The sequence below is a fragment of the Mobula birostris genome, chromosome X, assembly GCF_030028105.1.
Source record: "Mobula birostris isolate sMobBir1 chromosome X, sMobBir1.hap1, whole genome shotgun sequence".
Taxonomy (NCBI): domain Eukaryota; kingdom Metazoa; phylum Chordata; class Chondrichthyes; order Myliobatiformes; family Myliobatidae; genus Mobula; species Mobula birostris.
Genome location: NC_092402.1, coordinates 49,604,356 through 49,625,156, shown reverse-complemented (window position 1 = coordinate 49,625,156; position 20,801 = coordinate 49,604,356). Strand labels below are relative to the sequence as shown.

At 42.7% G+C, this 20,801-nt stretch overlaps 1 protein-coding gene across 6 annotated transcripts in view; it reads right to left on the bottom strand.

Moving 5' to 3' along the window:
• The window catches only part of pan2 (poly(A) specific ribonuclease subunit PAN2), a 137,299-nt gene that overhangs the window by 62,749 nt on the left and 53,749 nt on the right, over positions 1-20,801 (bottom strand). For 5 of the 6 annotated variants that reach the window (XM_072248906.1, XM_072248908.1, XM_072248905.1 and 2 more), the window contains exons 15-23: positions 20,294-20,392; positions 16,720-16,793; positions 15,011-15,152; positions 11,470-11,607; positions 10,241-10,300; positions 8,474-8,564; positions 7,671-7,828; positions 2,592-2,735; positions 1,995-2,174 (exon numbers count right to left, since the gene is read on the bottom strand). In XM_072248906.1, coding sequence (XP_072105007.1) covers positions 1,995-2,174; positions 2,592-2,735; positions 7,671-7,828; positions 8,474-8,564; positions 10,241-10,300; positions 11,470-11,607; positions 15,011-15,152; positions 16,720-16,793; positions 20,294-20,392 — 1,086 coding nt within the window. Of the gene's footprint in view, positions 1-1,994; positions 2,201-2,591; positions 2,736-7,670; positions 7,829-8,473; positions 8,565-10,240; positions 10,301-11,469; positions 11,608-15,010; positions 15,153-16,719; positions 16,794-20,293; positions 20,393-20,801 lie in introns of those variants that run through there. The other variant, XM_072248909.1, reaches the window with a different exon arrangement.

Genomic DNA, 20,801 nt, shown 5'->3' with positions numbered 1-20,801 from the left:
CCACATTTGAGAATGGAGTGGGTTGGGCTCCCCCTAAAAATTACCAGTTTGTTTTCCTGGTATTTGCCAGTCATTATAAGATGAAAGGGAAACAGTTGGGGAGAGTGTGTGGGTCTCCTTTAGGAAAAGGGAATATGACTCAAGGTATTCTCATTTAATTAAGTTAACAGTTTCAGGGGCTTTTTATATTTCAATCTTTTTGGTGCTGGCAGACCTGCTTCAACGCTTGCAGTTATTGTAAAGAAAACCTTGTTCATGTAGTGCAGCAAAAATCAGACAGTTATCAAGAACCAGTGGCCACCCTTGCAGGTTTGCAACATTTAGAAAGGACTGGCAATGATTAGATTGCACACTAAGCAACACCATTGTGCAAAACTTCTACATAGCCAAAGAGAACAGTGAGTTAGTAACAAGGCAACACCAACTTAAGATCAGTTAAAACATTTGAGGAGGGTAGGGGATAAAATTTAAGATTCATTTATTTATTATCAAAGTATACAACTCTGAAATTCTTATCTTCGGGTAGCCACGAAATCAAGAAAGAAAGAAAGCAAAAGAAAGGATAGGAAACCTGTCCCAAACCATTGCCAAATCAAACTCAACTTGCAAAAGAAATGAGATTAATTACTTAGACCATAAGACATAGGACATAGGAGTAGAATTAGGACATTTGGTCCATCAAGTCTGATCTGCCAATCAATCATGGCTGATCTTTTCTCCCCTCCTCAGCCCCACTCCCCAGTCTTCTCCCCATCACCTTTGATGCCATGACCAATCAAGGACCTATCAATCTCTGCCTTAATACATCCAATGACCTGGCCACCACAGCTGCCTGTGGTAACAAATTCACCACCCTCTGGCAAAAGACATTTCTCCGCATCTATTTTAAATGGATGCCCCTCTATCCTAAGGCTGCGCCCTCTTATCCTAGACACCCCATCATGAGAAACGTTCTTTTCATATTTACTCTGTCTAGGCCTTCCAACATTCGAAAGATTTCAATGAGATTCTCCCCTCATTCTTTTAAATTCTACCGAGTTCAGGCTCAGAGCCATCAAATGTTCCTTGTATGATAACCCTTTCATTCCTGGAATCATCCTTGTAAATGTCCTCTGGACCCTCTCCAATGCCAGCACATCTTTTCTTCAGTGAGGAGCCCAGAACTGTTCACAATACTCAAGGTGAGGCCTCACCAGTGCCTTATAAAGCCTCAACATCACATCCTTGCTCTTGTATTCTAGACCTCTTGAAATTAATGCTAACATTGCATTTGCCTTCCTCCCACCGACTCAACCTGCAAGTTAACCTTTAGGGTGTTCTGCACAAGGACTCCCAAGTCCCTTTGCATCTCTGATTTTTTAAATTTTCTCTCCGTTTAGAAAATAGTCTGCACATTTATTTCTTCTACCAAAGTGCACGACCATGTATTTTCCAATATTGTATTTCATTTGACACTTTCTTGCCAATTCTCCTAATTTTTCTAAGTCCTTCTGCATCCTACCTGTTTCCTCAACACTACCTGCCCCTCCACCAATCTTCGTATCATCTGCAAACTTGAAACAAAGCCATCTATTCCATTTTCTAAATCGTTTACATACAGCAGAAAAAGAAGTGGTCCCAACACCAACTCCTGCGGAACACCACTAGCCACCGGCAGCCAATCGGAAAAGGACCCTTTTCAATGTTATTATGATAGAGGAAAGTGACCAGGTACCAATACCGCAAGTCTTGACAGGATGAGATGAAAAGGGGAAGAGACAATGGAAATATATACAAATCAGGACTTATCCCAAGATTTCAGATCTCCCCCTCCCCCTTTCAAATCTCTTTCTATCTCTTCTTTCAGTTAGTCCTGACGAAGGGTCTTGGCCCGAAATGTCGACTGTACCTCTTCCTAGATGCTGCCTGGCTTGCTGTGTTCACCAGCATTTTTTTTTTAAATATGTATGTTGCTTATCCCAAGTATTTTGTTTATGTGAACTTTCTAAACTTACCATAAGATTTATGACTCTGAAGTCCTTCTGCAGCCCATGTCCCACGAACTTCACTCCAATATCAATGAGGAACCTTAGTTTCAGGTACGTTGACTTCAAGGTGGTTAGGTGTTTGGATGAGATTTTGGCATCAAGGTCCCCAGGCTTGATTCCAGAATACTGAGTCAGGTAATCCACAACCTATTTGTTTTTTCCCAAAAGACAAACTTGTGGAATAAGCACACAAGATCATTTTCAGGTAGAATCTACAAATAATATTTATCCAATAGAAGAGTTACTTCCTCCTTCCCACACAGTGCAGGTCCTATAGCTGGAATGTGCACAACCTATTACCAGATTTACAACAAACTGCCAGGATTTCCCCACCTGCCAAGACAAGATGCTTGATTTCTATCTGGTACCCTCTGCTTAACAAAGAGAAATTAATACCAGCATGGTGGACTTAAAACCCAGGAATGAAATGAGCACTGAGCACCTCATAGCTGATGATGTCTGCAATAACTTTCATTGGTGAAAAACTACATATTTGATCAACCACAAAACAGAAGACCCCAGATTCAGCAGTAAAGTCCACAGTATTATCACTCATAGCATTACCTGCTCCTGTGTGGAGATGTAATCATCAATAAAGGGAACTCCCTCATTTGGTCCCTGACCTCGTACACATGTGATCCTTGCAACCGACATTTGACTGGGCTTGATGGTGGATTTTGTCCCATCACTTCGCAGCTCTGCTTCTTCCTGTGAGCAAGTAGTAACAAAGCAGTTCAAAAAAAATCAACCAAATTAAGTACATAACGCACACAAAATGCTGGAGGAACTCAGCAGGCCAGGCAGCATCTATAGAAAAGAGTACAGTTGACATTTCAGGCTGAGATCCTTCAGCAGGACTTTTTTTCATAGATGCTGCCTGGCCTGCTGAGTTCCTCCAGCATTTTGTGTGTTGCTTGGATTTCCAGCATCTACAGATTTTCTCTTGTTTGTGAATGAACAATGTAACTAGCAAATGAAACAATGTCAACTGACAGCAACCAGGATACAGAAAGCAAAAAGATGCACATATTTAACACAGCATGTAGACTTCCCTCCAAGAAAAATATCAGGTCTAATTACATAAATTACAAGTTTATTAATAAATAGACTTAAACTTAATAAAATTTAACCAAATTTAGCCATTTTTGCTTGCTTCACCCCAATTGTAGATTGGTGGTTCTAATAGTTACTTGGAAAACTCACTGCCCACATTATTTCAGATTCTGGATTTTTAGGATGAGGACAAGGGAAATTGAAAGCATTTGCTCGGGGAAAAAAAATTAAAATTAAAACATGAATTAATTTTTTTTTTTTAAAAAGTTAATTGCATCAAGAACATTTTTCCAGGAAAATTTGAACTTGACCACCTTTGACAAGCTTGTCATTGCTAACACTATTTTGTCACAAGGACAAGCACAAGACCTCATGACACCTCAGTTCAGTATTGGCACTTGTTAAGATAAATCGTAATTCAAGGACCACAAATGTCTGTCTAGGAGGGAAGGAGTAGATTGGTCTAGATTAGTAGGTTAAAAGGTTAGCACGGCAACGTGGGCAAAAAGGGCCTGTACGGTGCTGTACTATTCAATGTTTTGTGTTCTATATAGGAGTGTACAGGAAGCTCAGCAACTCAATGACAGCCATCACATGAAGGGGTTCTTTGGCTCTATCAAGATAATCTATGGCACAAGCGCACAAATTCTCTTTCCGTAGAGAGCCAAGAATTGAGCGGGAGAGTCAGTCAACACCCATGAGGAGAACATTCTGAAGACAACTGAGAGTCTGCTCCAGATACAACTGCTCCTGACCATCACACAGCAACTAAATTTGTCAAGCCTTGTGGCCACTCCTGACTGACAAGGTGGCCATATCCCATCCAACAAAAAGGCCTCGGGATCAGACATTACACCCATTAAGAGTTCTAAAATCTGGCTTTAGAACAATCTTAACCTGCAAATCTAAGAGGAGATGGAAGTATGAGGAGGCCTTGGGTTTGTCCTCTTAATGACCACCTTCAAGAAATGAGACAAGTCTAATTGTAGTAATTACTGGAGACCATTTGTTGATTTTTTTCTGCTGAAGACATCACTAGAGTCCTTAACTGCCTCCTCCCAGTAGGACAGCCGCTTCCCAAGTTGACCACTCTCCATCTAGATCAGGGGTTCCCAACCCTTTTTATGCCATGGACCAATACTATTAAGGGGTCCATGGACCCCACCAGGTTGGGAACTCCTGACCTAGAGGCATAGTGGACATCATCACTCCCCCACAGAATAACTCCACAACACACACAAGCACCATCAACCACTACACATGCCCTTTCCTTGCCACATTAAAGCTTTTGAGTCCATCAATTGAGAGACCATGGAACCTAAAATTTGGCTGCCTTCAGAAATTAGATATAATTTTTATGGCTACTTCATGACGGTATATAAGCCCCAACTCTAATCTACAGGGTCACCACAGAGCTAATTTCAACAATGACCATTGTCAAGCATAATGGTCATTGCTCTAATACTTTACTTAATCTTTTGTGCCATAACATCATATCACACAAATTGTTCAACCTGCACTACAGAACCAAAGTCACCTGAAAGTCAATAATCGAGAAAAATTCAAATGATACTTGTATTTGCATACGGTCAGAGGCACAGCTCGAAGCCATTGTTGACGCATTCACAGAAGCATTCATGAGGATGGGCCTTGCATTCAACATTCATAAAGCAAGATCCTCTATCATCTTGACCCACTGCCTAACACTGCCCTCTGTCAACAAGGGATCACTGCGAGACCCTGGAAATCAGACCATTGGCCGTATTTCAGGATCCATCTCTTGGCATTGGCAGAAACTGATGATGAAATTAACCTCCAGCTTCAATGCACCAGCAAAGCCTTAGTAAATTGAGAAGTGTGTTTGACTATTTGGCACAGAACCCATGATCTACCAGGCAGCAGTGATAATGGCCCCGCCTATCCGTTTCTGACACTTGAACTATTTGCAGTAGAAATCTCAAGGAAAAATGCCAACAATGCCATTGTTACAAAATTCTCCAAGTTCATTGGAAGGATAAGTGAACCATCAGTGCCCTCTGTCAGGCCAACCTCCGAAGCAGAAAGGTTCTAGTTACAGTCAGCAAGCCGTATCACTCATATACATGATACTAATCCTGAAACAGACACACTATAACAAAGAGATTGCTGAGGAAGCCAGTAAATAAATAAATCAATCAATCAAGAATTTGCTCAAAACCTCCTTAGAGAAAAAAAATTAACATCTCCATTGACCCTTGGGAATCCCTGGCTGTGACCGCTTAAAGGAGCGAAGACACATTCCATAAGGCATGAGAACCAAGTACACAGAACACCAGGCACCATCCACAGAAAAAGAAAAAGAGTACAGTCAAGTTTTGGGCTGAGAGCCTTCAGCAGGATTGGAAAAAAAAGATGAGGAGTCGAAGTTAAAAGGTTGGGGGGGGGGGGGGGGGAGGAGAGGGAAGATAGAAACACAAGGTGATAGATGAAACCGGGAGAGGGAGTGGGGATGAAGAGCAGAGCTGGGAAGTTGATTGGTGAAAAAGATACAGGGCTGGAGAAGGGGGAAATCTGATAGGAGAGGAAAGGAGGCCATGGAAGAAAGAAAAGGGGGAGGAGCTCCAGAGGGAGGTGATAGCCAGGCAAGGAGATAAGGTGGGGGGGGAAGAGAGAAAAACAGAATGGAGACTGGTGGGGGAGGGGAGGTGCGTTACCAGAAGTTCGAGAAATCGATGTTCGTGCCATCAGGTTGGAGGATACCCAGACAGGATTCAAGGTGTTGTTCCTCCAACCTGAGTGTAGTTTCATTGCAACAGTAGAGGAGGCCGTGGATTGACGTATCGGAATGGGAAGGTGAAGGGTAAGTGGAATTAAAATGGGTGGCCACTTTTTCTGCAAACAGAGCGTAGGTGCTTGGCAAAGTGGCCTCCCAATCTACATCAGGTCTCACCGATATACAAGAGGCCACACCAGGAGCACCGGATACAGTAGGTGACCCTAATAGACTCACAGGTGAAGTCTCACCTTACCTGGAAGGACTGTTTAGGGCCCTGCATGGTAGTGACAGAGGAGGTATAGGGACAGGTGCAGCACTTGTTCAACTTGCAAGGATAAGTGCCAGGAGGGATGAATGAACAAGGGAGTCAACTAGGGAGAGATACCTGCAGAAAGCAGAAGGGGGGGGGGGGGAGAGAGAGAAATAAAAGGAAAGATGTGCTTGGTAGTGGGATCCTGTTGGAGGTGGCAGAAGTTACAAAGAATTATGCGCTGGACATGGAGGCTGGTGGGGTGGTAAGTGAGGACAAGAGGAACCCTACCCCTGGTAGGGTGGTGGGAGGACGGGGTAAGAGCATACGTGCATAAAATGAAGAGATGCAGTTGAGGGCAGCATTGATGGTGGAGGAAGGGAAGCCCCTTTCTTTGAAAAAGGAGGACATCTCTCCTTCATTCTCGAAGGAAAAGCCTCATCCTGAGAGCAGGTGCGGTGGAGACTGAGGAATTACGAGAAGGGGATGGCGGTTTTACAAGTAACAGGGTGGGAAGAGATATAGTCCAGGTGGCTGTGACAGTCCGTGGGTTTATAGTAAACGTCAGTAGATAAGCTGTCTCCAGAGATAGAGACAGAGATTGGGGAAAGGGAGGTGTCAGAAATGGACTAGATAAATTTGAAAGCAGGGTGGAAGTTGGAGGCAAAGTTCTTGAAGTCAACAAGCTCAGCATAGGTGCAGGAAGCAGCACCAATGCAGTCATTGTAGCGTAGGAAAAGTGGGGGGGGGGGCGGGCATCAGTGTAGGCTTAGAACATAGACTGTTCCATGTAGCTGACAAAAAGGCTGGCACAGCTAGGCAGAGGAGAGTGGTGGTGGAGGGGAACTGGTTGGGTCTGGTGTCCAGAAAGAAACGGAGCACTTTGAGGCCTTTCTGGTAAGGGATGGGGGTGTATAGGGACAGGACATCCATTGTGAAAATAAGTTGATGGGGGCCAGGGAACTTGGCCGTCAGCTTGTAAACTCCAGCATTTTTTTGTGTGTTGCTTGGATTTCCAGCATCTGTAGATTTTCTCTTGTTTAAGTACACAAAAGCCCAGAATAAATGGCAAAAAAAAAAGCACACCAGCTCAGAAACTATCAACATGGCCACCCCTATTGGCCTCATCTCAAATAATAACAAGGCACCCTGCAGAGAAGTCATCACCCTAACCCCTAACACAGTGGTACAGACAGCCCAGCGCATCTGTGGATGTGAACTTCCTACTATTCAGGACATTTACAGTGACAGGTGTGTAAAAAGGCCCCAAAGGATCACTGGGGACCCGAGTCACCCCAACCACAAACTGTTCCAGCTGATACTGTCTGGGAAATGGTACTGCAGCATGAAAGCCAGGACCAACAGGCTCCAGGACAACTTCTTCCACCAGGACATCAGATTGATTAATTCACAGTGACACAATTGTATTTCTGCTATATTGACTGTTCTGTTGTACATCTTACCGTACATATTTATTACAAATTACTATAAATTGTACATTCAGATGTAGACATAATGTAGATATTTACTCATGCATGTGAGATTTGTTTCAATTCAATTCCTCCATTTCAAGAAAAAAACATACCTGATTTAGTGTGACAAACTCTGCATCCAAACCCACTAAATCATTGGGCTGAGGCATCTCATTCAGCATTAGTGGAATGAAAGTTGCATGACATTTTCGCTGTTTTCTAGCCAGAGACGCTTCTGCCAGCAAAACACTGGCCTCAATTGGATTCTTTACTGAAAAGGAGGGGGAAAAAAAGATTATTAACAATGCATACACGTTGCAAGCTAATCAGTGCATGTGCACTGACCATAAAATATTAACAATCTCTCACCTATGTGGGGGGGGGGGGAATATCCCCAAGTTACTCACAGGAATTAACAAGAAGGCACCATTACTAATGAGCCAGGTTGAGTCATTCCACACCAAGAATAGAGCAGCGAATTGTACAAACTGTCCAAATTATACTACTGCTGGCTTGAATGGTTGGAACACAATTAACATAATTCAGCAAAACATTGTAATTATTTATAGCTGTGTCATTTTAAATAGATTTTGGGGAATAGTTTATTCAAAACCATCTCAGAAGAGATAGTTTATTGTCTCAAGAGAAACCACTTTATTTAGCAACTTACCAATGTAGATCTGTGGGTTTAAACCTGGCTTGCAAAGCCCTTTATTACCCTAACCATGACAAGGCTTCCTCTTTTTTTTAAAAAATGGCTATTAGATAGCAGGATGATTTTCTTACCACATTTACACATGTACTATTAGCAAGTAGGCAGTTAACTGTAGCAAGCAAAGCGTAGTTCCAGTTCTCCTGTGGTGAGGATGGAGTAGATCGGTTTAGCCACCCCTCATTCAGAATTCATGTTACTTACTGGTTAAGTCATACTTGGAATTCAGATTTCGTCTAGCATAATACAGAATGCAGGGGACCTTCCAATTTAAATCAAACTGCATAGCTTCACACTGCAAAAATAAAATGCAAATGTTTAAACACACCACAATCTGAACAATATTCAAAAAAATTCTAATCAGAGTCCTGATGCAGGATTTCAACCCAAAATGTGAATTCCTTTCCTCCCGCAGTCACACTGTAATAAGGCACAAATAGGCCTTTCAGTCCTACTGGTTGATGCTGACCATGGTATCCTCCCTGCTCATCCCAGTTGCCCACATTCAGCACAAAACTTTCCAAGTCCTTTCCCCCTCCCCCTCCATGTACCCATCCAAATTCCAGTTAAAAGCTGCAATTGTACCCACTCTGATCACTTCCTCTGGCAGCTCATTCAAGGTACTTACCACCCTGTGTAAAGATGTTACCTCTCAAATCTCTTAAACCTCTCCCATCTCATCTTGTATTTGTGTCCTTTAGTGTTGTCCTCCCCCAACCCTGGAGAAAAGACCGACTGTCCACCTTATCCATTCCCCGCATGATTTAATACACTTCTATGAGGTCACTTCTCATTCTATGCTCCAAAGAATAAAGATCCCTGGAGCTAACCTCTCCCTCTAGTCCAGGCAGCATTCTCAAATCTCTTCTGCATCCCCTCCAGTTTGACACTGTCTTTCTTATAACAGGGTGACCGAAACTGTACACAATACTCCAAGTGTGGTCTCACCAACAACGGCCACATAATGGGCCTACTCAAACTCCATGCCCTGACTGATGAAGGGCAGCATGCTAAATGCTTTATTCACTGCCCTGTCTACTTGTGAGGCCACTTTCAGTGAAGTATACATTTGTATTCCCAAGTCCTTCTGTTCCACAACACTTGTCTATCTTTGTTTGAATGTCTGAAATACATCACCTCACACTTACCCAAGTTAAAATCCATTTGCCATTCCTCAGCCTATTTCCCTAATATTTCTGTAATTCACTGTAACCTGCTTCATTATCAAAAAGACCCTCTAATTTAGTATAGATGCTACTTAGTTGGTTGAGTTTCTCCAGCAGATTGTTTGTTGCTTCAAAATTATTTTTTTTTTAAAATAACTGGTCTCCTACTTAAAAGAATTCCCCACTTTCCCCTCAATCTGGTATAAGATGATAGTCATAAACTACTCTGCTGGGTTTGTGCTAATGCTGTTCTGTAACCTATTTCTGGGTAATGCCCAACAATAATCCCTCACCTTATCCCAAACCAACAAACATGGAGATTGCTGTATATGGAACTAAGGAGCACGTTTCCTTAATCTGACCCACATCATGTACAAAGAATTTATACATTCTTTGATAAATGTACTTTGAATTTGAATCACTAGGATACCTACATACTTAAATAAGAAACTATTGGATATAGTAGGTCAAGGCAGCATCCATGGAATGAGAAACAGTTAACATTTCAAATCAACGACCAATCATGAGGGAAACTAGAAACAAAACAAATTTTTAAGATGCAGGGAAAGGTGTGTGTGGTTGGTGTTAGGTGTGAGATGCAAAGGAAAAGAGAACAAAGAAGTCTGCGATGGGGTGGAAGGCATGGGGTGCGAGTCTTACAGGAGAAAAATGGGAAAATTATTTGTGCAACAATTAGAGGCAGATGTCTGATCAATACTTAAAGCCAAGTATGTACATAGAACACATTTTAAATTGTACTTGAAAACTAATAGAGAACTGTGGCAACTCAATAAATGTCAATTACCTTGTCAATTGGTTCTATGAGGAAGTCATTAAACAGATACCACTGTTTATGAGTGACACCCTAAAAAAACAAAAACATTGCATAAGTTACAGATGCTACACCACATTTTAAACAGCAGTTTTCAAACTAATTCTCTAGTGACATCTTACAAATATCACACATTTACAAAAGACAAATTATGCATTGTTTTTCCTTCCATTAATCACACAGACTGCTTGGATTATTAACTAAGGAAAAGAAACTGAAACTGTATATCAATAAAAAAAAAGATATCTTCAGTAATGTTGTACTGCAAATTTGAATCCGGAACCTAGATTGAAAGTTGTGTTATTTTAATATGTTTCAACTTCCAGATCAAAATTTTACCATACTGCAATGTACCAACCACATTTTAGCCAGTATTATGCAATGCCTACCTGCTACGTAGAGCCCAGAACAGGATACTATAGACAAACCCATCTACTGAAATAGTTGTATCGAGTACGAGGGAGGGAGGAAAAAAAAAATCTAAATCCCTTCAGCTCTGGTTGGGTTCAGATTGTCTATGATCAGGTCAGGTTATAACTTCTGCTCAAGCAGATCACTAAACCTTTCCAATGTTTGTTCACTAAAATCTTGTATAGAATGGTTCTGAGATTAATTTCAAAAGAGCATTAAGGTCAAGTGATAATCTGCCAAGATGCTAAATTGATGCACTTTGCATTACCTGTAGTTGCTTTGCATTTTGTGGCTCAATTTGAAACCAACAAAATATAATTCACTGCAGACCAGCCCATGGTATTAGATGTGTAGAAAACACCTGGCTATAGTTAGTAACCACAACAGGAAAGGAAGGTTACAGCAACAACTTTGTTTTTCCATTACTCTCCATGTTGATCTTAGACTGAGATGCTGGTCAGTAAAAATAAAACTGAAAATCTTTGTTCTCTACAATTTTTTTTTTTGTTTAAAATGTGTTGTGGATCATTGGTGTTGGAACGGAAGAAAGCATTTGGACATTTGAAAAGCTTTCTTTAATGTTTAATAGAATTTGAAACAAACTCTGCCAAACACAATTAGGCATATTAGAATACACAATAACAGCAATCATTGATTATGTTAAATTTAAAAAAATTGAACTAGTCCATTACAAAGACTGAGATTGAAGTGTCAATGCTTTTGTTCTTCATACTATCACTATTGACGCACTAAGTTTCCTCAATATCAAGCCATATTTCGACATACCGTACCTCTTTCCGCTGGTGATAAGTCTCTCCAACTTTAATGTGGGCCACAAGACTGCCACCAGTCCGAGGATCTAAAATATGGGCCACGGTCACCACCAGATCGTACAAGTAGGTGTTCTCTTCATCTTCTAAAGAGGACAGCTACAGAACAAGTCAGTAAGAACATTGTTCAATAACTTCATAACGACTAACTGATGAACTTAAAGCATTTAATATAATAAATACTAAATGAATATCAATTTGTTGCTTTACACAGAAATAAAAATCCTTTCTGGTGCTATTACAAGCATTGGTTAAAGAAAAACTCCTGCTTAAAAGTTTTGTTGTCAGCATAAAATTTCACTGTTAGAAGTAAAAATGGAATCTTGAAATAGCATGCATCTTCCAAAACATCATTAATGTTTCCCAGGTCTTTTCCCTTCCCTTCCTCAAGCCACTCAGTGAATTATGACACATTGTTCTAAAATCCCAAGTCTCTTACTCAGATAAGACAAGCCTCTTACTCAGATAATTAATGAATGCCAATTTTGAAACCCAAATCTGATATAATCAGTCTTGAAGGAGAAAGGGACAATGGAGAGCAGAATAGAACATTTCAATTCTCCAGCACATTTCAGCAATCCACCTTGCATCCAACTCAAATTCCAGGCTTTTGCCATTTCAGTTGGCACAGAATTATGCAAATAAGAACACTCCTTTAGCAACTAAACTTACTAATATATTTCAAGTTCTATTCACAATTCCTGTGCAAGGACAAGTTACTGGCATGATTATAGTTAACTGCTAAAGGCATCTCTCAAATTTCATATTAGGTCTAAAGGGGATGTAAACAACAGGAATTCTGCAGATGCTGGAAATTCAAGCAACACACATCAAAGTTGCTGGTGAACGCAGCAGGCCAGGCAGCATCTCTAGGAAGAGGTACAGTCGACGTTTCAGGCCGAGACCCTTCGTCAGGACTAACTGAAGGAAGAGTGAGTAAGGGATTTGAAAGTTGGAGGGGGAGGGGGAGATCCAAAATGATAGGAGAAGGCAGGAGGGGGAGGGATGGAGCCAAGAGCTGGACAGGTGATTAGCAAAGAGGATATGAGAGGATCATGGGACAGAAGGCCCAGGGAGAAAGACAAGGGGGAGGGGAGAACCCAGAGGATGGGCAAGGGGTATAGTCAGAGGGACAGAGGGAGAAAAAGGAGAGAGAGAAAGAATATGTGTATAAAAAATAAATAACGGATGGGGTATGAGGGGGAGGTGGGGCATTAGCAGAAGTTAAAGTAGTCAATATTCATGCCATCAGGTTGGAGGCTACCCAGACGGAATATAAGGTGTTGTTCCTCCAACCTGAGTGTGGTTTCATCTTTACAGTAGAGGAGGCCGTGGATAGACATGTCAGAATGGGAATGGGATGCAGAATTAAAATGTGTGGCCACTGGGAGATCCTGCTTTCTCTGGCGGACAGAGCGTAGGTGTTCAGCAAAGCGGTCTCCCAGTCTGCGTCAGGTCTCACCAATATACAGAAGGCCACATCAGGAGCACCGGACGCAGTATATCACCCCAGCCGACTCACAGGTGAAATGTCGCCTCACCTGGAAGGACTGTCTGGGGCCCTGAATGGTGGTGAGGGAGGAAGCGTAAGGGCATGTGTAGCACTTGTTCCGCTTGCAAGGATAAGTGCCAGGAGGGAGATCAGTGGGGAGGGATGGGGGAGGACAAATGGACAAGGGAGTTGCGTAGGGAGCGATCCCTGCGGAAAGCCGGGGGGGGGTGGGGGGGAGGAAAAGATGTGCTTAGTGGTGGGATCCCATTGGAGGTGGCGGAAGTTACGGAGAATAATATGTTGGACCCGGAGGCTGGTGGGGTGGTAGGTGAGGACCAGGGGAACCCTATTCCTAGTAGAGTGGCGGGAGGATGGAGTGAGAGCAGATGTACATGAAATGGGGGAGATGCGTTTGAGAGCAGAGTTGATAGTGGAGGAAGGGAAGCCCCTTTCTTTAAAAAAGGAGGACCTCTCCCTCGTCCTGGAATGAAAAGCCTCATCCTGAGAGCAGATGTGGCGGAGACGGAGGAATTGCGATAAGGGGATGGCATTTTTGCAAGCAACAGGGTGAGAAGAGGAATAGTCCAGATAGCTGTGAGTCAGTAGGCTTATAGTAGACATCAGTGGATAAGCTGTCTCCAGAGACAGAGACAGAAAGATCTAGGAAGGGGAGGGAGGTGTCGGAAATGGACCAGGTAAACTTGAAGGCAGGGTGGAAGTTGGAGGCAAAGTTAATAAAGTCAACGAGCTCAGCATGCATGCAGGAAGCAGCGCCAATTCAGTCATCGATGTAGCGAAGGAAAAGTGGGGGACAGATACCAGAATAGGTATCGAACATAGGTTGTTCCACAAAGCCAAAAAAAGGCAGGCATAGCTAGGACCCATACAGGTGCCCACAGCTACACCTTTAGCTTGGAGGAAGTGGGAGGAGCCAAAGGAGAAATTATTAAGAGTAAGGACTAATTCCACTAGACGGAGCAGAGTGGTGGTAGAGGGGAACTGATTAGGTCTGGACATTTTAACATCTAAAAGAGATATTAGTGGTTTTGAGGTGCATAAAGATGGATAAATCCTTGGGCATGTCCAAGTATATTGTAGGGCATATAAAAAGCAAGAGAAATAAACTGCTGCGTGGAACTGGTAGAGATTTTTTGTACCTCCCTTAGCCCTATGAACTGAAAGACTGAAGGATGGCTAATGTTGTGCCTTTAAGGGCTGCAAGACATGCAAGTGACTACACGGCAGTAAGCCAAGTAACAATGATTCTAGGAGACAATTTATCTGCATTTAAAAAGGCAAGGACTGATTACTGATGGTCAGCATTGCATTACAGGGTGGTAGACCTTGCCTACATGGAGTTTAGAAAGGCATTTGACAAGGTCCGGCAAGGTAGACTTGTCTGGAAAAAGGTTAGATCATATGGGACCCAGAGTGAGCTGGCACAGTATTTCCAAACTGTCTTTCCTTAAGTTTACAGTCCTCAAATTTTTTTTTTTTAGTTAAGTGTAATTTGCAAGAGAAATCAATTCCCCCAAGAAAGCACATGTTATCTGCTTCCACATCCCTACTCTGAGCAGTTCATCCACAGGTGTCTCTCCCCCCCCCCCCCCCCCCCACAACTGAAGAGGGAACTGACCGAGACCCTTCGTCAAGACTAATGAAGTTAGTCCTGACGAAGGGTCTTGGCCTGAAACATCGACTGCACCTCTTCCTACAGATGCTGCCTGGCCTGCTGCGTTCACCAGCAACTTTGATGTGTGTTGCTTGAATTTCCAGCATCTGCAGAATTCCTGTTGTTAAAGAGGGAACTATTTAGCCCCTACTTCCCAATGCTATCAAACGATAAAACCCAGCTATCTGAACTTCCTGATTACAGATCCAATAACCACCACATGCTTTTCAATTATGATAGCCTCTACGATCTTCATGAAAATATTACAAACACCAGAATCAATCTCTTAAGGGAAGGCTTTGAAAGATACATCAAGAGATTAAACTTTAATTACATACGCCTTCATTTTCAGTCCAGTTTGTGACTTCCAACTCCTTGTTTTTAGTCAGCCTCATCTTGATGGAATCTGGTATCCAAATATTTTTCAATTCCTCAATCGATGTATAGAAACTCAGACCTTCAGCATTACAAAGTGCTTCCCTGATAACACAAAATCAAAGTACCCACTGTTAAATGGAACTTTACAGATTATCACTCAACAAATCAGGACAAAATTGGCCAGTTTTTCCCTTTCAGTGCAGGATTGCAAGATCAAGCATTGTAAAATTACCAATACTAAAATGTTTGACTTCAAAGCCAGAGAACACCTCCATTGGTTGGGGTTGACGATGGATGTTGCATCCTGGCTGTGGTGCCAGTTGATATACAAAGGCAGTGCGATATGGAGAGAAAATTGTTGCCCATGTAGCAGGCTCCCCCTCTCCATGCATCTGATGAATCCACAGGAACAGCAGACTGATACAGCATTTTACAAAAATCCTGTGATTGTAGTTTATTCAAAGACAAGAACAGGATACAGGAATGTGTATATTGATGGAAACATTACATAAAATATTTGTGTTTCAACTTAGCAAGTAGGCACTGACATCCAGCTTTCTCCCACATCCCATGGAGTTTCTTTGGCTGTTGTAACTTTCCCCTCATGTAATTGGGGGATTGGGGCTGCAATGGATACACAACAGAGAGTAGTTTACTGGGAAGCAAGTGGAAGAACGGAATTAATGATATTGCTCTGCAAGCTCAATGGTCTGATTGGTCTCCTTCGTTGTAAAACCCAAAACAAAAATTGCTGGATATTTGATATTTAGGTAGTCACAGGATATGGGAGCATCGCAGGAAAGTGGTGAAGTAAGAAATCAGGTATAATCGTATTGATTTTTATTTTTATTTATTTAGAGACACAGCGCGGATTAGGCCCTTCTTGTCCTTCGAACCGCGCTGCCCAGCAACCCCCAACAACTCCAATTTAACCCTAACTTAATCACAGGACGATTTACAATGACCAATTAACCTACCCAGTAGGTCATTGGACTGTGGGAGGAAACCAGAGCACCCGGAGAAAACCCCCGCATCCCACAGGACGGAAATACAGAGACTCCTTGCAGAGGATGTTGGGATTGAACTCTGACCTCCGACACCCCGAGCTGTAATTTACCCTGGGCACCACGGTAGCACAGCAGCTAGAGCGATGCTATTACAGCTCTGAGCATTGGAGTTCGGAGTTCAATTCCAGTTCCGATTTTTATTTATTTATTTATTTTTAAAACATCCTACCTGTGGAATGTGGGGGTTTGCTCTGGGTGTTTTGGTCCAAAGGTGTACTGGTTAGAAAGTTAATTGATCATTGAAAATTGTCCTGTGATTAGGCTAGGGTTAGATCGTGTGTTGCTGGGCAGCACAGCTCAAAGGGCTGGAAGGGCCTGTTCTGCACTGTTATCTTTAAACCTCCAAATGGAAGGCACATGCCGAGTAATTTTCAGTTCACAAGCACAAATATCTACCCTTGGGTATAAATCTTTTACTATTAAGTCACTTTGCAAGTATCTTTTAAATTGTTTGAATTTTGGATGGAAAATTTTGTTCCGTGACCAGGTGTTGGGAACAACCTGTTATTTTTGATCTGAACACAGAAAACAACAGTTATTGCATAAAACCTTGAACTGAACTTGCCTCATGTTGACAAAAAGTGAGTTTTAAAAATCCCTACCATTCAGTTGGATTATTTTCTTTCATTCTTATTGCTTCCAAATCTTCCTTCCTCATTTTGTTGTGCAATTCGTACTATCATAAATAGAAAATATATTACTGCTGGAGTATTCAAAAGCAACAAATTAAAGCTACAGTGGGATTTGAATTTGAATACCACCCCCCAACTCCACTGATGCTGAGTCGTGCATAATATCTCACATTTCATTTAATTGATGCAACCAAGTCAAATGTTTGGGCATAGAAAACCTTACAACCAAACTCTAGCCTATTCTTAAAACCTCAGACACAAGGAAATCTGCAGATGCTGGAAATTCAAGCAATCCATACAAAACGCTGGTAAATGCAGCAGGCCAGGCAGCAACTCTAGAAAGAGGTACAGTTGATGTTTTGGGCCGGAACCCTTCGTCAGGACTAACTGAAAGAAGAGCTAGTAAGAGATTTGAAAAAGGGAGGGGGAGGAGGAGATCCGAAATGATGGGAGAAGACAGGAGGGGGAGGAATGGAGCCAAGAGCTGGAGAAGGGAGAGGATCATGGGACATCTGCTCATCTGTTCACGCACATCTGCTCTCACACCATCCTCCCGCCACTCCACTAGGAATAGGGTTACCCTTGTCCTAACCTACCACCCCACCAGCCTCCGGGTCCAACATATAATTCTCTGTAACTTCCGCCACCTCCAACGGGTTCCCACCACCAAGCTCATCTTTCCCACCCCCCTTTTTTTGCTTTCCGCAGGGATCGCTCCCTACGCGACTCCCTTGTCCATTCGTCCCCCCATCCCTTCCCACCGATCTCCCTCCCAGCACTTATCCTTGTAAGCAGAACAAATGCTACACATGCCCTTACACTTCCTCCCTCACTACCATTCAGGGCCCCAGACAGTCCTTCCAGGTGAGGCAACACTTCACCTGTGAGTCAGCTGGGGTGATATAATGTGTCCGGTGTGGCCTTCTATATATTGGTGAGACTCAGTGCTGGCTGGGAGACCGTTTCGCTGAACACCTACGCTCTGTCCGCCAGAGAAAGCAAGATCTCCCAGTGGCCACTCATCTTAATTCCACATCCCATTCCCATTCTGATATGTCTATCCACGGCCTTCTCTGTCAAGATGAAGCCACACTCAGGTTGGAGGAACACCACCTTATATTCCGTCTGGGTAGCCTCCAATCTGATGGCACGAACATTGACTTCTCTAACTTCCATTAATGCCCCTCCTCCCCTTCACACCCCATCCCTTATTTATTTAATATATTTTTTTTTATATATGTTTTCTCCCTCTGTCCCTCTCACTATAACTCCTTGACTGCTCTCCACCCTCCGGGCTCCCCTCCCCCTTCTCCTTCTCCCCAGGCTTCCCATCCCATGATCCTCTCCCTTCTCCAGCTCTTGGCTCCATCCCTCCCCCTCCTGCCTTCTCCCATCATTTCGGATCTCCCCTCCCCCTTTCAAATCTCTTACTAGCTCTTCTTTCAGTTCGTCCTGACGAAGGGTCCCGGTCCGAAACATCAGCTGTATCCCTTCCTATAGATGCTGCCTGACCTGCTGCGTTCACCAGCATTTTTTGTGTGTGTTGCTCTAGCCTATTCTTGCTAAATAGTCACGCACAAGTGCTTGCCAGGGACTTCAGAGTGAAGTTCAAGCCCATTAGCACCTTACAATGCCTTCATATTCACTTCCTGGGGCCCCTTGCTGATAGGATAGAAAGCAGACAAACAGTTCAGCCCCAATTCCTATCCCAGTTACAAAGCTAATATATTAAATTTAACATTTTCCTCATCAATACAATTCAATGGTACAACTTGTAGCAACAAACTAGAACTGGTGTGTGAACGCCTCAGCCCACTACTCACCACAGGCAGTTTTTAAAATGGTGAAGTGCAGGCACTTCTACTTATTGAGGGAGTAAGTAGAATCACACTGCCATTATGAATATTGCTACTTACATCCCCCCTCCACCCCGAGCTTGTGCTGGGGAAGCACTGCAAGAGGTCTATGGCGCAATCTGCAACCTTGATGCTGCTCACCCCAACCCTAATGCACTCAACCCTGGTCAGAAGGTGCCACTGCAGGACTGTTTCAAAAGCACAGACTGGAGCATGTTCAGGGAGGCGGCTACCTACAATCATCACGTCAACACTGATGACAGGATCGGTGACTGGCTACATAGGAAAATGCATCAGGGACGTTACCCTGATTAGACACTACACTACCGGGGCAAACCAGAAACCATGACTGACTGCAGAGGTTCGTGCACTGCTTTGGGATCAGGACGGTGCCTTCAGATCGGGGACTCAAACCACATCAAGTTCACTGACGATTGGCCTCGTCAGCAACAAGGATGAGTCGGCACACAGAGAGGAGGCAGAGAGGCTTGTCAAATGGTGCAAGAACAACAATCCGACTCTCAACGTGGACAAGACAAAAGAGATGATTGTGGACTTCAGAAAGGCACAGGTCAACCACTCTCCATTGCACACCAATGCCTCTGCCGTGGGGAGAGTGAAGAGCACAAAGTTCTTTGGTGTGAGCAGAACAGACGATCTAACTTGGACCCACAACACCTCCTCACCAGCCAAGAAGGCATAGCAGCATCTACACTTTGAGGCGATTGAAGCGTGCAAGGCTCCCCACCTCCATTCTAACAACTTTCTACAGGAGCACCATTGAGAATGTCCTGTCTGGCTGTATCATTGGGTGGTTCGGAAACTGCAAGGCATCGGTTAGCAAGGCCCTACAGAGGATAGTAAAAACTAACAAGAGGATCAAGATCTCCTTCATCCTCATTTGTGACATTTACCAAGAGATTTGTAGATGAAGGTCCCAAGGCTTTGTTGAGGATTCTCACCAGCCATCCCACAATCTCTTTGACCCACTAGCATCAGGAAGGAGGTACAGAAGCATCAGGACTAGGACTGCCAGACCATGTGACAAAACTTCTTCCATCAGGCTGTCAGACTAATGAATAGCCTGCCACCACTGAGGTCTCGTCACTAGGACAGCAAACTGTTTGCTGTTTACCTAGGCTGCGCACTTCATGTGTATTTTGAATTATATTTTATTAACTTATAGTATAATATTTTGGTTTATGTGCGTATGTGATACATGTTGTCTGTGTGCACCTTGGTCTGGAGGAACTTCGTTTTGCTTGGTTGCACATATACTCAGATGACAATAAACTTGAACTTGAAAGCAAACTCAGAATCTCAAATGGTGTTTCAAGTACTAACTAATCTTGATTTTTCCAGAGTATAAATCTCATCTCTTATTGAAGTTAACTTACGATCATCACACATTTCATCACTCAGGCAAACTGCTCTTAGCATCTTTCAATAGTACTTCAAGCCACTAAAGAGGAATTCTAAAGCAATCGGCAATTACAACCACCAATTTTCTCTTCAAGATCAGGGAATCACTGAAATTATCTTCTGTCTGAACCAAATAATTTGTTTATTAATCAATTCCAGAATCTTCTTGAAAGGGGGAAAACTTCCTATTTAGCAAATAGGATGCAAACCCTGAAAATACATTTGGCAGATATTTAATAGGATGCATATTTGAAATAACAACAGACCTCTGCTTGGCATTTCCAAAATTCAGCTTCTTTGGTGCTATTGACTTCACAGTTAATAACAAGAACATCTGGTAAGCATCGAATATTCCTGGTTTGAATCTGGAGGAAAACAATATCTAATCAACATTGGAAGCTCAATAGAGTCGGTGTGTGGAGCATTTTGATAGGGCACCAAAAGGTGGCAATGCAGTGACATGAAAGTCACCAACACTCACTCAGCTCAAAGACCAAAAACAGTTAGCTACTTTTTCAGGGTACAGCTATTGAAGCAGAAGCCTTGATTTAAAACACTTCTGAAATAATTTAATTATATTCTGTAGAATAGCCATTATACATGGCCCTATTAAATTGAAATCTAAAATACATTCACAGGTGCCATGACAAAACACTCTGATGTTATCAATTAATGAATTCAAGGGAAAATAATTCATTTTTAATTTATTCCCTCCATACATACACACACACACCTTTTTGCAGCAAGTTTCCTATTTTGGTGCATTTAACTTTT